Source organism: Lipotes vexillifer, unplaced genomic scaffold, assembly GCF_000442215.2.
Source record: "Lipotes vexillifer unplaced genomic scaffold, Lipotes_vexillifer_v1.1 scaffold448, whole genome shotgun sequence".
Taxonomy (NCBI): domain Eukaryota; kingdom Metazoa; phylum Chordata; class Mammalia; order Artiodactyla; family Lipotidae; genus Lipotes; species Lipotes vexillifer.
The window spans coordinates 2408201-2425796 of NW_006787097.1; the positions used below are offsets into that span (position 1 = coordinate 2408201).

Sequence of the window (17596 nt, forward strand, 5' to 3'; positions counted from 1 at the left end):
GATACATAGATTTCCTCAAACTGCACAAGACAAGGTCTAAATTATAGGAACCGAGTCAAGGCCTGTCCCTCAGCAGAATTGGTGCCTCTGGTTTGAGAAGATCACCCCTGAGCCTGGACACTGTAGTGACTCAGTGACTCTAGATGAGTGAACTGGGATGCTGGTCTGAGCTGGAAGCCAAGCAGGTCCAAAAATAAGACAAATTTAAATACATGAATTAAGGAGACAAATAATATTTGCTGAGTGCCTACCATGGTTTGACAGCTAAGAGATGCTTCATTTGTACTATCTCATTTAATTCCTTTAATAAATTATACCTAGAAGCCAAACTATGAGAAGCTTTCTTCTTTACAAAAGAATTCATTGCATCGTGGTCCTCAGTATTTCTTCAAGGAAGGACAGATATCATCCCCATATTTCAGAAGAACATAAAACTTCACAAAGTACCAAAGTTTCCCTGCATCAGCAAATTTCAGTGAAGGAGGAGAGAGAGTGCATGCCCCTCTGCGAGGGGTGGGGGTGTCATTTTAAAAGATTTGCTCCAGATAATATGTGTGCATTATAACATTTTCATTTGTTGATTTGGGAATACAGACTACAAAGAGATGCTCAGAGACAGGTTTATTTCTAAAGATCAGTAATTCTCAAGAGGAAGAAGAATATCCCCTTAATGAGAGTTGTTTGTATAACTACTCTGTTGTGAGATCTTTCTGTGATTTGCTATGACTTCCCAGGACACCGTAACAAATTGAGGCAGAATACCCCAAAATGCTGGTTCCCCCACTAGCGCTCCCAGGCCACTCTGCCGCAGATAATCCCACTGACAAGAAAGTATAATGTAAAGTGATCTTTCAGGAAACACATTAATGCCCCTTTCACTAAGTTTCCTCATAATGAGTTTTCCCAATCACTAATGGTTACTCATTAACAGTATTTTAACCTATTAAGAGTTAAAAAAAAAGAAAAAAGGGAAACAGGCAATATATTGGTGCCATCCCATACCTTCCTAAAAGGTATTATTCATGCTGTTGCCGTCTTAAACAAAAGTGGTTATTTTAACTCTTCCTTACCACTCAAGATGATCACTGTGACCATTGACCTGGGATATATAAGAGTGTCCTTGTCTCCTTTGCTATCTGTCATCAGGCCATCTGTTCACACAGTTTAGGTACCAACTCATATGGCCTATCTCCTTACAATATAATCTGAGCTGAGACACTGTAGGCAAGTATTAAAACTCATTATAGTTTACTATTTTATGATCATTGAATCAAGTCCCCTCATTCTGCATATCTGAAATAAAAGACTCAGAGTTAAGACTTGCCCAGGGTCACACAATGGATTATGGTAGAGCTGCATCTCACTTAGAATTTAAAGCTCATAAGGAAAAACATTATTTAGTCAAAATTGCCGTTAGAAATTCCTTAAACTAATCTTTAAGCATGGTATATATGTTTTCTGTACTATAATTTTTATACTCATTGGAGTTTGGGTGCTACAGCAATAGATGGAGGAAATAAAAGGAAAGTCTGCTGGCAAATTGGTGTCTATGCAAACCATTTGCCTTTAAGATAACCATCAAATCCACTGAATGAGAAATGAGATTTTTATTGTGTTTTTCTTTCTCAATGGAATTTTTCCATTTGGTTTTAGTATTAAGCCTCTGTAACCTTACTATATTTCAATTGATTGTTCCCTCTGCTGAAGATTAGAGGATTAAGTTCTAAAACTCAGATGTGAGTTAAACACAACTATAATACAACTCCATGAGGGGTATAGAGTTTACAGGCACACAGGGTTCCTGGTTCCCCCTTTAGCACTTTTTCTGCTACAATCTCCCTACCTAGTTATTAGAAATCAAGCTCTGGATATGACTTGAAAAACAGAAAAAAGGTTTGCTAACAAACTTCTCAGTAATGATATCCAGTTTGCTTACTTCCTGTTTCTCCTTTGTTCCCTAAGTGATTAAGCTTGCTGCATAAGGGGGGTATTAGTAACTGAGAAGACTTTTGGGTTACATTCAGCCATTTCGATTAGTATCTTTGGTAACTTCTTTTTTCTCACAAACATATGGCAAAGCAACATGTAATGTTCCAATGATTGTGATTTCAAATTTAAAGTACTATTTGTTCATTCCTGAAACCTGAAACAAACATCTGGTGGTTAACGCTTTGAGAAAAAAAAAAAGTACCTTAGTGCATTACCTCTGTCTATGATTCAAGATCATAGGCAAAAATAAGTAGATGAGATAAAGCCACAGGAGTTTGTTGGTCCATTCAATTAAAAAAAATTGGGGGGGGGGGCTTCCCTGGTGGCGCAGTGGTTGAGAGTCTGCCTGCCGATGCAGGGGACGCGGGTTCGTGCCCCGGTCCAGGGGTATCCCGCGTGCCGTGGAGCGGCTGGGCCCGTGAGCCGTGGCCGCTGAGCCTGCGCGTCCGGAGCCTGTGCTCCACAACGGGAGAGGCCGCAACAGTGAGAGGCCCGCGTACAGCAAAAAAAAAAAAAATTTTTTTTAAAGAACTAAAGTAGGAGTTTCCTCTAAAGTAGGAAAGACAGTACAGACCATACAGTAATCTTAAGTACATCTTCCTTTCTGTCTCATCTTGCACTTAGATATAAACTATATCTAGTATAGATCCTCCCATTAGAAAAAAATATTTGAATGCTTTCTTATCTCCATCCCATATATGCTCAGAATTATTGCAGTTTGTGCATACTGTCAGGTTCATGTTACCATGCATTTTTGTTAATGAGAATAGTACCTCCTACATTAAAACTTCTGTGCCAATTTTTCATACTTAATATTTTAAGATTTATTCTAACTCACACTTTCCATTACAATATGACACTTGGGGAAAAAATCTGAAATAAAGATGTACCGTCCTTTTTGCATTGTTGCTCATCTTAGGGAAAAAATTTTGATTTTTTTAATGGGGGTAGTGTATTAGTCTGTTAGGGATGTCATAACAAAATACCATAGACTGTGTGGCTCAAATAATAAAAATTTATTTTTCACAGTTATGGAGTCTGGACATCCAAATTCAGGGTATCGGCAGTTTGGGCTTCTCCTGAGACTTCTCTGTTTGGCTTGCAGGTGGTCACCTTCTTGCTGTGTCCTCACATGGCCTTTTCCCTGTGCCTGCACACCTCTGGTGTCTCTTCACTTTCTAAGAAGGACACCAGTCATATTGGATTAGGCCCACCCTCGTGACCTCATTTAATTTTATTACCTCTTCAAAGGCCCTAGCTCCAGATCGCAGTCACATGGAAGGTTAATGCTTCAACATATGAATTCTGGGGGGAACACAATTCAGTCCATAACATGTAGCAATGCTTATTAATCAAACATTCTGTAATATCTTCCCCTTGAGGAAAATAGTAAAATCTTAGGAAGGAAAGTGATAAAGTTATCATTTATATGCGATACCAAGTTATAGGATATATAAATTTATATGTGACTCATTTATATGAGATGTCATTTATAAGTGAATGCACATAAAATAACCCTTAACTCCGTTTTTTAGCCTGTCTCAATAGAACTCACAAAGATTTATTTAGCAAAGGAACAGCCCAGCAGGCTAGCAAGTCACACTTCCACATACTGTTTGCCAGAAGAGACCAAGAAATATGCAGATTCAGAAATGCTCGATGAGACTGCTGCTCTTGTATCTGCTCTGAGGTCACATTTACAGATCTGGTATTTATTCTCTGGAAGTGTGGCTTCCATATTTGAAAGAAGCCTGAGCCTGACTTAAGTGGCTTCAAAAAGCAGGGCCACAAGCCTGAGGAGCTTCAGCCACAACACACACTAAAACAGAGGCTGCTGCAGTGCGAGTGCACAAATACAATTCGGAATAGCCTTGTCCCTCCTGCGGCATAGACCACCTAGTTTTTTCAGGACACTGTGTTCTGTTGCATCATTTACCATGTTCCCATTTCTGAATTTTTTTAATGCCCTGGGTTAAGGGTTGCCAAATGTAGTAAATAAAAATATAGGATGCCCAGTTAAATTTGAATTGCAGGTAAACAATGAATATCTTTTTTGTATGAATATGTCTCGTGCAATATTTGGGATGTACTTATACCAAAAAATAATTCCTGTATGGGACATACTAATACAAACAAAAAAATGTATTTGTTATTTATCTGAAATTCAAATTTAACTGTGGGTCCTATATTTTATCTGGCAACTCTACTTCGGGTTTAAAAATGAATCCTCCCCTTCCCGGACTCACCACCCTCTTAAACTTCCATCACCAACTTTGCAAATTTAACTTCCTGCTCTTAATTTGGTGCTGCCCCAAAAGGTGAAAACCCTAGGTTTCAGGCTGTCTTCCGTTATACTACTGTGATATACGGTTATAGATACTCTGTGTTAAAGCATGAAAGTTATTTTGGCCCAACTTTTCCCCCCATGCTGAAATATTTGCATCTTTATATCAATGTTCCACAATACTACTATGATAACATTAGTTGACACTATGTGCTCAACAGTGTGGTGAAGAGTCTCTAAATCTCTAAACCTTGGGCTCAGTCTGCTCACCTGTAAAAGGAGGGGACTGAATTCAAGGTATTTTCCCCCAAGGTTCCTTTTAAGAATTCCTTGCCACAAGTCTTTAAAGTGAGGTTCTGTTAATGTTCTCATTTGCCTTGTGAAACCTAATTATTCCTATTTCGGGTGAATCTCTTTTCCCTTCAAGTAAGTGGCGTTTAGATTACTAAATAAGTAGTGTTTCGGTTACTTGATTAACGGCTTCCTCTTTAAAGATGTTCGCCCTAAATTCCTCAAGGGCCAGAGAATGCACCCTTTATTTCCCTCCACCGCACTCACCCTGACACCAGACTTTGAGCACAGCGGGTGATCAGATGATGTGGTCCTGAAAATGCTGATAATGATGAAACGATTCCATCGTGGTGGGTTTTCTGACTGTCGAAAATCATTTGCTGGGAACAGAAGCCCTCTCCGCGGGGTAGGAGACCGCCGTCTGGGAGCCGCTCGTTGTACTCTTCCGCCATCTAGTGGTGCCAGGGTTGCTCTCCTTCGCTCGACTTGCTGTTCAGAGCTGCAGATTTCAAAAATTGTAAATCAAATGCGTAAATAGTTTTATTCTTGTCATTACAGTAAGAAGGGACTTATAGAGTGTTTTGAGAGATAAAATGTAATGTGTTGATAAAACAATAAGTATAACGCAATAGCAGACTTTAGTACCTGAACAGTATAGACTAAATTCATGCAATTTAGTTAACTTGACCATAGAACAAAAATATAAAGAGTTCTAAGAAAGATATCTTTTTCAGGGGCTTTTGTATAATGTTCAAGGATTTTTAAATTTCAAAGAAACATAATCGTAGCAGATGAAAAAGAGCGAAAGGGAGAGGAAATAAAGTTCTGATAAACGTTAAATTGTTTAGAGAAAAGTCTCAATTCTGTTTTTAACTATTTGACTTCAATTAAGTTAGAACTTATTATCATTATTATTTATACATGCAGTACAATGTTTAATGAATGTTGAATGATATTTAGCTTTAATGTCCTATAATCTGGAACATTCCTCAAGTGGCATGATAGTGAACTTAATTGTGTGATTCTAAAGTGAAAATAAATTTCTCTAATGAATGAAATAAAATATTTCTGGAGTGTGACTTATTTCCCATTGACGCTGTTTTCACTGAATAACTATTATAGGAAATATATTTCTGACATTTTAACATAATTCTGGTTTCTTTTTATTTTTATTTAAAATGCCAGTGCAGTGTTTAGGTCTTTCTAATAAAATATATTTAATTGCAATGCCACTTCAACCTTTAATACACTTGTGACCCAACTGAAAAAGTCTCCAATTTGTTTTCCAGGGTGGGAAAATACCCATAAGGTGGACAGCCCCAGAAGCTATTGCCTACAGAAAATTCTCCTCGGCAAGTGATGCATGGAGCTATGGCATTGTCATGTGGGAGGTCATGTCCTATGGAGAGAGACCTTACTGGGAAATGTCTAACCAAGACGTAAGTGCCACCCATAGTTAAACTGCCATTTTATGAATGCAGACATATTAGCATTGATGGGGAAATATGCCTTTTGCCCTCACTCAAATTAACCCTTATCTTCCTGAGAGCTGTGAGGGTCTGTGGCCGAACTTGAGCAGCGTTTCACTCTGAGCTGTATTTGGTGTCATAAGGGCCAGCTGATGGACTTTGTCACGTAAGTACCTCATCTATGTCTTACATCTGATACTTCCACATATATCACTCTAAGGTAGTGTGACTGTGCTTATGCAACAGCCTTGGCCTAAAACAAAAAACAATGAATAATGTTTACTTTTCATTTCTTCCTTAGAGCAATTTAATGTACCACTGTAAAGAGCAAACTAATTTAGACTGGATATCCCTTAGCAGAAAAAGGTTGAATGCTTTCAGGCAATGTATTATCAATATGTGTCATGTAGTATGGTTCTTTTGAGATACATGACCCTCTTTGCAATCTGTTTTGTTTCCGTTTTATCTGTAAAAACTACCTTGGTGGCTAATAATACTATAGAACAGGATAGTTAACACACATTTGACCTCTGTGGACTGTCCAAGGTAGTAGAGACGGTAGTCAAAATATGCTAGTATCCTGACTATGCTAGTATCCTGACAATGCAAGTAAATGTGCTGTCAGAGCTGCAAATATTTTAATAGCCCACTCCCTCATCCCAGAATTGAGACTTTGTCTACTCGTTTGCTTCCTCCAAGTATCTAATGGTTTCTGAGACAATGGCAATGGGAAGTCAGCTCTACTGGGATTCTGAATGTTCATAAGGGGAAACAAAGACTATATGACTATAGAAAAATCCCTAAACACAGTCAACTCCTGTCACATCTCTTCTCTGTTTTCCATTCAATTGCTTGAGCCTCCCCTCCACACCTCACACTCATTACTTTACCCCCACCTCAAGTTGTCCAAGTACCTTAAGGGTTTGTTCAGTGACAGAGAAGGTCTATCCTTTTTGAATGCCAGACACAGAGAAGACTGGGTTTTGGTTAGCTCACCATGGCTATTGCTTCTCCCTGCCTTGGAGTGTTACTTTAGAAGCTGAGTCCTTCTCAGTTCTGTGGGTGCCTACTGACTCTGCAGAGAATACCAGGTCCAGAAACCTACATGGCAGCAGGTTCAAGGTCATAAAACACTGCTCAATCTTGCTCTTTAAAGCACATCATCAAAACACAAAGCCAGGTGGCTCGGTCCTGCAGAACATTTGCCCTTAAGTACAGAGTATGCCATAATCAGCAGCCTTTCCTCCACTCCCAACACTTAGACTTTTTGGATCCAGATCATTTGCCTAGAGTTTACGGTCTTTCAGGGAATTTTATTTGAAGGAGCTCGTTGCTCTTCCCTGTCTCGGGGCCTTGTTTGGGGCAACTTGTGACCGCCTCTCCAGCTCTTCTTAAAATTGAATCCCAGAAGCAGAAATTCGTCCCTTCTCTCCCAGAAAGAACTCATCTTTCTTTCACCAGTTATCCAAGGTAATAGAAGCCCTGGATTCAGTCACCATAATTCCTGCTCCACTCTTAACCCAAGATAATGCCTGCCTGCCTGTCCTACTTTGATGTGACTAAAATAGGCCATTCAAGCAAATCTCTAGAATAAAAAGTCCTCCTCCAGATGAGTTAAAGTCTTCACTGCACAGAAGAGCCCTCAGGTCAAGTGCCCTCCTTAACTGGTACTCCATTAATCCTTGTCTTAACCTGTTTCCTGACAGACGTAAAATAAAAAATTGCCTAACTCAGAGGACTCCAAACTTTACTAATAATACATCCTTGCCAGTAAAAAGTTCTTGAGCATTCACAACTGACACATGTATACGTATTTTCACATTGTATACAAGTACTACCGTACTAATATATCCATTTTTCATTAAACAATATTCATTGGGTGCCTTCTCTGTTTCAGGAAGCGGAGATACAACAGAAAACAAGTGTTACACCTGGAAGGGACCATAAAGATTATCTAGTCCAACCCGAGTTGAACTTGGTTATGAAACTGAGGCTTAGAGAAGTGACATGATTTCCCTAGAACCACATAGTAAGTGCTTTGACAGTGATATTAGGAGACAATTCTAATAACCTTTTAGAAGACGTTATGGGCAAGGAGAAGAGGAGAGGGGATAACTGCCTCTTTCATGGTGGTTTAGTTCACAGTCTATGGGCCAGTGATTTCTTGCCCTCATTGAGTTTATATTCTCGCAAGAGGGAAACAGACTTTAAACTAAGTAAATCGGTAAAATATATAATATGTAACCTGATAATCACTGCTTTGGGGGAAAAAAACAAGAAAGGAGGATAAGGAATGCTAGGGGTTTGATTTTAAATATATTATATATATTACCAAATACATTTGTAACAGTCATTTCATTATGGCCATAAAAGTCATAGTCATTCTTATTAGGCACGCATAAATAGTTAAACATAAAGAGAAGTTCTATTACTTTTCCTGCCTCCTGGATTATCATCTTGCCGCCTGGGGTACATTGTACCACCAATTTGGTAACCACGGCCATGGTTATGTAGACTATAATTCAACAATGAAAGTGCCTCAGTTTCATGACCAATAAATACAATGAAAGGACTAGGTTAAATGATTTTTAATATCCCTTTTAACAGTAACATGCTATGGTTTTATAATCTCTGGAGAAATAGTTTTATCATACTTGTCTCAGCAAAGGAATGATTCAGACTGTTCTTTTCTCAAGCTTAGGAATCTCTGTGGAGGTACAAGAAATCCGATAGGACTTCCACAGAGCAGAGCATGTGCAAGTGAAGATACCAGACTGCAAGACAGATTTTCTAGGAGAGCAGCCTCTGAGAGAAAAAGCCCAAATGTGTAGTTTCCAACACAGACCCCCATGTAAATTGTTCTTAACTGTTGCCTAGAGTAGTCCAAAGCCTGTTGTCAACTCCCCCCTTCATGGATTGTGCCCAAGAGTTCACCCAGCCATTCTGGCCATGTGTGTTGATGATCTGTGTCCAAGATGACCATTTACAGAACCATTCTGTCTATTAAACCTCATTTGGCCACAAAGACTGTATCTGGAATCAGAAGAAGTTGCTGCAGCCAGGAACAGACTCCTGGACATTAAGCCCATCCTCATTCATTCAGGGTTGCCAATGCCCACAGCACCAGGCTGAATGCTTCCTCCACCCAGAGCTTGGTTGTTCTTCAAGGACCAGGTAAGGGCTAAGCTGGTTATTTTCATGGTCTTTGAGTGGCTACCAAAGAATATGCAAGCAAGAATCTGAAAAGAGGAGAACAAAAAGTTCTGGGGAAAATAAATAAAAAGCCAAACCCTCTAGGTCCTCAGATCAATACAAGAGGAGAGGAAAGTACTAAGAGCTAAAATCTTTTATGTATCTTGTGAATATTTTTTGCTGCTGCAGTAGAGCTGAAATTCTGTTTAGCTTAACATATTGGAAGTCAGCGTATCTGTGACAGATCCTGAAACCAGAATTTCTGTTTGGAAGCAGAAATAGCTTAATCAAAACTTTCCAAGCTGCCCTCTCCAAATATGAGTTATTTCCTGTTTGTCCTGCATTTCTCACGGTTGATCAAAGCTCAGTCTCGTGTTTGACTTTATGCAACCAAGGTGTATTTTAAATAAGGAAAGTCATTTTTAGACAGTAAAAATTCAACTATGCTCTGTTTTAATATTTTATATTTTTATTACATTTTGGTGAGTTTAATTTATGGGCTTAGTTAAATATGGAATGTTAACATGCTTTAGGATTTTAAATGAGTTTAGGAAATTTCAGATCGTTTTCATGAAATAGTCCCTCCATTCTGCAGACTGTGGCGTATTTCATTGCAGTGAACAATTCTGAGTTTGCATAATCTATTTTCGTGAATAATATAATGATTTTCCCAAAGGTCAGTAGTAATGTACATTAGGGATGTATATAAGGAAATGAGAAAACACAGAGTACCCAGGACTAGTCCATAAAAGACATACCAAACATAACAGTAGGTGCCATCTGCTTAGCCTTTCAGCAGTTACTGTTTGAACACATGCCAGTCACTGGGCATGTGGATGGGGATGGAGAACTAGAAAAATCCAGCCCCCGCTGCCAAGGAGCCCTCTGTGTAGGTGAGGAGATGAAGTCCTGGCATTTCTAAGTCTTGCCCCTGCCCCCAAGTAGAATGTACACTCCTCAAGGGTAGACCTCAGGCCTTCTTTTCCTTTTTAATATAATCGACATTGTGTGAATGCAACATTGCTATTTTTTAGCATATGCCAAAAAAGCATGCATACTCTATTATTCAAGGTACTTTTGATTATAAATGACAGAAACTCAATGTGAACTCATTTAAGTAAAAATAATTTTTTTCATTCATGAGACTAAGAAGGAGTTGAGCAGTGCTATATCTCGGGGATCTGCAGGATTTTTAGTGCTTACCAAGCACTAGGTCCATTGACCTCATTTTCTCCTGTTGCAAAGGTCTTCTTTGCTTTATTCTTCTTTATGCTCCAGGGTTCAGCATCCCAGCTTAGCCACCTCAGCAGAATGAAACCTTCTCTCTGTGAAAATTCATACACCAATCCCAGAGAAGACTGGTTGGCTGTGTTAGGGCTCTACCCAACTCTGAACCAAAACCATGCCAGGGAATGGACACTATGATCGGCCCAGCAAGGTTTAGGTACCAGCATGTGCATTCGGAGGTGGGTGGAGCACTGTGATTGGCAATTTCCCCATAATCACATGGAGTGAGGAAGAAAGTCCCCAAAGGAAAGGAGTTGTGCTGCCAGAGATACACTATAGTATTCTTTTCTGTGCATTGTTTTCAAGAGCAGTTTTATTTATTGCAGTATCAAATGGCACCAAAATATTAACACTGTGCATCATTATATTCTAGTGCAGCAGCAGGTGTAGTGGAAAGATCATGAGAGCTTTAGAGCAGGGTTTCACAACCTCAGAACTATTGTTGGGCCAAATAATCCTTTGTTGTGGTGTGCAGGCAGGGGTGCTGTCCTGTGCATCTTTCACACCATCCCCGGCCTCTACCCACTAGGTGCAACTAGCACCCTCCCAGTCATGACGACCGAAACTGCCCCCAAACATTGCCCAGTCAGAGATGGGGTATAAAAATCACTCCCAGTTAGAAACCACTGCTTTAGAGCTAGAAAGATTGGGGTTGAAATCTCAGCTCTGCAGTTCATTGGCCATGTAATCTTAGGCAAGTGGTTACAGCTTTCTGAGATACTGTCTATAATGGGGTTCAAATTACTCAACTGCAGGATTTGAAAAAGTGGGGTCCTATAATGGGGTTCAAAATACTATAATGGGGTTCAAAATACTCAACTGCAGGATTTGAAAAAGTGAAAGATTATATAAAGCACCTGGTACATAGAAGGTATTTAATTAATCAGTGGTAATAATCATAGCTTGCAATTTCTGAATTTATTATGAGCCAAGTATTTTAGGATATTGGCTCATTTGATCCTCAAAATAATTCTTTAAGATAGATACTCTTTTTACTACCATTTGTAGGTACGAGGCTTTCTAGAAAGTTTAAACAACTTACCCAAGTTTACTAGATGGTTAACGATAGAACTGAAGTTGAAACCCCCTACTTACTCCTAAGTGCGTGCTTTTACCCTCTGAGCTATACCGTAGAAGTCTAATTTTCAAAGGAGTCTCCATGCCACGCAAGCTCTACATAATGAGATCAAAGCATCTTTAATTATGTATGCCACTGTGTCACAAGAGAAGTGTTTTCATTGTTTCCTGTCAGCAAAAGAATGTGGATTGACTCACTATTGTTTGGAACTATAAATCTTCTCTGCAGTATTTTTTTGTCTTGATGTTAAAAATTTATAAAATGTACTATATTTATTATATTTCTTAAAAATATTTAAGGCAGTAGCTTAAAATAAAATTCTAATCATCAATATATTTAGCCTATTACCAGAAACATGTCACAGGCACATTGAAGGTGTATAGTTCCTTGCTGTTTTCTAGCATTTTTTTCTTTCTTTTTAAGGTATTGCAGGATAATGTTCTATGTTATTTTCATCCAAGTTCAAAATAATTGTTGTTTACTACATAATAGGAGTACACTGTAATGCTAGGAGCTACACTGGCTCCAAAGAGGACACCAAGGGCACTGCAGTTCTTACAACACTTACACTGTGTAATGTGCTTAACCGAAGAAAATGCAAGCAAAACATGAACAGCAGGCAACATTAAATAATCAAATCCCCACAGAGCTAATATGTAGGAAAAGAACTAGCACCACATAAATTAGAGGCAACTTAGCTCAAACTAATGATCTGAATGCAAGACTGGAGACTTGGATTTTGTTTATTTTGTTTTTTCCCCTCTCATGCTGCTGTTTCAGAAAAAAAAGAAAGAATGAATGAATGAAAAAGAAAGGAAGGAAGGAAGGAAGAAGGAAGGAAGGGAGGGAGGAAGGGAAGGAAGGATTCACCTTGAAGCAATTTGAAGCCCAAATGCCTTCTAGGTATGGTATCATTTAGGTATATGCTACTCAGCTAGTTCAGTTTCCCAAAAAGAGAGCCACTATGAGAGAACATCTCATTTGAGGTTTAGTAGGAAACATAATACTGCCTCAGTGTTTTGGGATTTTTTTCTCCTTACTTTTCAAAACTTTTATATAATAGTGAGTTTTGCTTTAGATTGCTTTCTGAAACTTACCTGAAGAAAAAAATTAGAGTTCAGCTTTAGGGTACTTTTTTATATAGATGATGTGGTTAGAAATAACCTTTTGACCTTACCTGAATTGATCCCTCTTTTCAAAATTTGAGAAGGAAGAAAATAACCTTTTACCATATTTTGTATTCATCTTCATAATTTTATAACCTTTCTCAATTATAGGTCAGTATTTCAGCCAAGAATGGTGGATGTGTAGAATCCACTTACCTCAAATGCAGTATAATTTTATGACTCAGAGAGTCCAGTCATTTCCAATTTTTGTCACTGATTAGATTTTCCAAACTCTACTTTATTATGTAGTGGTCCTTGTGTAATGATCTGTGTAAGATACAGTAAACTGCTAAAGGCCCATTCCCGTTATTTCAACCTTCCATATTACAGAGGGAATGTTTGCACTTGTTTGATTATGTTTCTACAAAGCAATTTTCAAAATGACCTTCTTTTTCTCAATTTTTCAATAATTCCTACTATTGGTACACAGGCAAGGGCAACATTTTAATTAAATACATACTAATTACACTAACATGATGCATGTCTGTTACAGAGGCAAGAGTAATAGGGGATATTATGAGATTCAATCAATCACCATTGTAAGTAATTCAAATAGTAAGGTTTCAAGTAGAGGAAACCAATAACCAGTATGCTACTAACATAGTATAATTTTCAAGGGAAATATTTTTTCTAAATAACCACAAAGCTAGAAGATATATACATACCAGCAGCATTCTCATAAAAAATTAATTATACCTTCAATTTATATTTGGAAGAAATTTAGAGTCTACTGCTCTTATAATTTTTATAATTATTTTTTTCTCTTTAAAGCATATTTACAAAGAGAGCTTTTTTTTTTTTTTGCCAGTTAGGACAAATATCTTCTTTTTATTATGTTCATCTTTAAAATGTAGAAAATGCCAGATTATTACAGTAAAGGAAGTTCTTGTAAGATGCTAGATTCTATATCTTTTTTTAAAACATTTACTTTTTATTGAAATATAGTTGAATTACAATGTTGTGTTAAATACTGCTATACAGCAAAGTGACTCAGTTATACATATATATACATTCTTTTCCTTTATGATTTATCCCTGGATATTGAATATAGTTCCCTGTGCTATACAGTAGGACCTTGTTGTTATCCATTCTGTATATACCATCTGCTAATCCCAAACTCCCAATCCAACCCTCTCCCAGCTCCCTCCCTCTTGGCAACCACCAGTCTATTTTCTATGTCCCTGATTCTGTTTCTGTTTCATAGATAGGTTCATTTGTGTCATTTTTTAGATTCCACATATAAATGATATCATATGGTATTTGTCTTTCTTTTTCTGACTTACTTAGAATAATAATCTCTAATTGCATACATGTTGCTGCAAATGGCATTATTTTGTTCTTCTTTGTGGCTGAGTAGTATTCCATTGTATATATGTACCACATCTTCTTTATCCATTCATCTGTCAATGGACATTTAGGTTGGTTCCATGTCTTGGCTATTGTGAATAGTGCTGCTATGAACATAGGGGTGCATGTATCTTTTTGAATTATAGTTTTGTCTGGATATATGCCCAGGAATGGGATTGTGGATCATATGGTAATTCGATGTTTAGTTTTCTGAGGAACCTTCATGCTGTTTTCCACAGTGGGTGCACCAACTTACATTCCCACCAACACTGTAAGAGGGTTCCCTTTTCTCCACACCCTCTCCAGCATTTGTTATTTGTAGACTTTAATGATGGTCATTCTGACTGGCATGAGGTGATACCTCACTGCAGTTTTGATTTGCATTTCTCTAATAATTAGTGATGTTGAGCATCTTTTCTTGTGCCTATTGGCCATCTGTATATCTTCTTTGGAGAAATGTCTCAAAGAGGATATTTTAAAATCCCCTTTTCCTTTGTACTCATAAACTGTTTTTCCATAGCTTTCCAATATTTTTAGTGGGCCCAGGAAATATGTTATTAAAGTTGCCTATTATCTTTCTAAAATTGAAATGATACATCAATGAAGAAATATATGGTTTTTTCCTAGAGAGTGCTTGGGAAAATGGGCCTGAGTTTTAAGAACATTGTCTTCTTAAAGAAACAATTATTTCAGAAAAGTAGATTTGAAATGTGTGTTTATATTTCCAAAAAGTATACTTTGTTGAGGGGAACTGGCATAGTAGTGAACATCACGGTTCCCCATAAGAACAAAAAGTTTTACAATTTGTATGTAAACACAAAAGACCCCAAATAGCCAAAGCAATTTTGAGAAAGAAAAAGGAGCTGGAAGAATCAGGTGCCCTGACTTCAGACTATACCACAAAGCTACAGTAATCAAGACAGTATGGTACTGGCACAAAAACAGAAATATAGATCAATGGAATAGGATAGAAAGCCCAGAGATAAACCCATGCACCTATGGTCACCTAATATATGACAAAGGAGGCAAGAATATACGATGGAGAAAAGACAGCCTCTTCAATAAGTGGTGCCTGGAAAACTGGACAGCTACATGTAAAAGAATGAAAGTAGAACACTCCCTAACATCACACACAAAAATAAACTCAAAATGGATTAAAGACCTAAATGTAAGACCAGACACTATAAAACTCTTAGAGGAATACTTAGGAATAACATTCTTTGACAGAAACCACAGCAAGATCTTTTTTGACCCACCTCCTAGAGAAATGGAAATAAAAACAAAATAAACAAATGGGACCTAATTAAACTTAAAGCTTTTGCATAGCAAAGGAAACCACAAACAAGATGAAAAGACAACCCTAAGAATGGAAGAAAATATTTTCAAATGAAGCAGCTGACAAGGGGTTAATCTCCAAAATTTACAGGCAGCTCATGCAGCTCAATATCAAAAAAACAAACAACCCAAGCAAAAAGTGGGCAGAAAACCTAAATAGACATTTTCCCAAAGAAGACATGCAGATGGCCAAGAGGCACATGAAAAGATGCTCAACATCACTATTAGAGAAATGCAGATCAAAGCTACAATGAGGTATCACCTCGCACCAGTCAGAATGGCCATCATCAAAAAATCTACAAACAATATAAATGCTGGAGAGGGTGTGGAGAAAAGGGAACTCTCTTGTACTTTTGGTGGGAATATAAATTGATACAGCCACGATGGAGAACAGTATGGAGGTTCTGTAAAAAACTAAAAATAGAGTTACCATATGACCCAGAATGTACCCTGAGAAAACCATAATTCAAAAAGACACATGCACCACAATATTCATTGCAGCACTATTTACAAAAGCCAGGTCATGGAAACAACCTAAATGTCCATCAACAGATGAATGGATAAAGAAGATATGTGGTATACATATACAATGGAATATTACTCAGCCATAAAAAGGAATGAAATTGGGTCATTTGTAGAGATGTGGATGGACCTAGAGTCTGTCATACAGAGTGAAGTAAGTCAGAAGAGAAAAACAAATATCGTATATTAACGCATATATGTGGAATCTAGAAAAATGGTACAGATGAACCTATTTGCAGGGCAGAAATAGAGACACAGACATAGAGAACGGACATGTGGACATAGGAGAATGGGGAGAAGGGCTGGGATGAATTGGGAATTGGGATTGACATATATACACTACCATGTGTAAAATAGATAGCTAGTGGGAACCTGCTGTATAGCACAGGAAGCTCAGCTCCATGCTCTTTGGTGACCTAGATGGGTGGGATGGGGGGTTGGGAAGGAGGTCCAAGAGGGAGGGGATATATGTATACATATAGCTGATTCACTTTGTTGTACATCAGAAACTAACACAATATTGTAAAGCAACTATACCTCAATTAAAAACAAAAACGAAAACATCATGGTTCCCCAAATCTTCCTACTCTTAGTTTACTGGGATATAGTCTGTCCCTATCTGGATTTTTGTCTTTCTGCACCAGGAGCCCTGTGGGAAACAGTCCTTTCAAAGGAAGCCAAATCTAGATCTGGACGCTACAGAACTTGGAGATCAAGAGATGTTACCAGAGGTCCTGCAGATTAAGCCTTCAGTTTCACTGACTCTAGAAACATAGCTTTTTGAGCTGAAAAGTACAATCACAAGTACTGAATCCAGTTTCCTTTTCTTAATGAGGAGACAGAGACTTTCCTAAGAGCAGAGCTTGTTTAGGACAGCGATGCAGTTCAGGTGACTCCTTCACTAATGCTCTTTCCACTACTTAAAAACTGAAGCATAGTTGCTTAGAAGGTGCTAATTATCTCAGTCTCAAGAAGTGTGACTTTTGGGAATTCCTTGGTGGTCCAGTGTTTAGGACTCAGCACTTTTCACTGCTGAGGGCCCGGGTTCAATCCCTGGCTGGGAAACTAAGATCCCACAAGCCATGTGATGTGGCCAAAAAAACAAAGGTGTGACTTTCAACTGTTAGGGCTAAATATTTTCCAAACCATAAATCATATCATCAACCACCTTTTAACCTATGAATCCTACACTTCATATTTTCCCCCATTTTGTCCACTCATTCAACAATCTGAAAGGTGGTAACCTACTAAGGGCAAGCACTCCCCATTTTTATAGATCCTTGACATTCTATTTCAACTTCCAAAAAATGAGGTTAGAGAACTGTCTTAAGTATAAGGTTTTAAGAAATTCTTCATCTTAAAGTTTGAAAGGAAATCTTAGGTTTCCATGCCCTAATGATTTAAATTATAAATTAGCTTCAGAAAAATTGTTTTCTTTCAGTATCTTATTCTTTCATCACTCTGTCCCCCTCTTTTTCTAATGTACACTGAATTTCATTTGGATTTTGATTGTTTTTCACTGAATTATAAATTCTGTATGTTGAAAAATATTGACTAAGAAAATAGGTATAATATTATAAATGTTATTGACTTATAACTACTTCTTTCCTTTCTTTTTTTCTTTTGCCTATGCAGA

At 37.9% G+C, this 17596-nt stretch overlaps 1 protein-coding gene across 1 annotated transcript in view; it reads left to right on the top strand.

Moving 5' to 3' along the window:
• The window catches only part of EPHA6 (EPH receptor A6), an 894187-nt gene that overhangs the window by 855500 nt on the left and 21091 nt on the right, over positions 1–17596 (top strand). The window contains exon 15 of the mRNA XM_007459872.1: positions 5854–6003. Within this exon, the coding sequence (XP_007459934.1) occupies positions 5854–6003 (150 nt within the window). The remainder of the gene's footprint in view (positions 1–5853; positions 6004–17596) is intronic.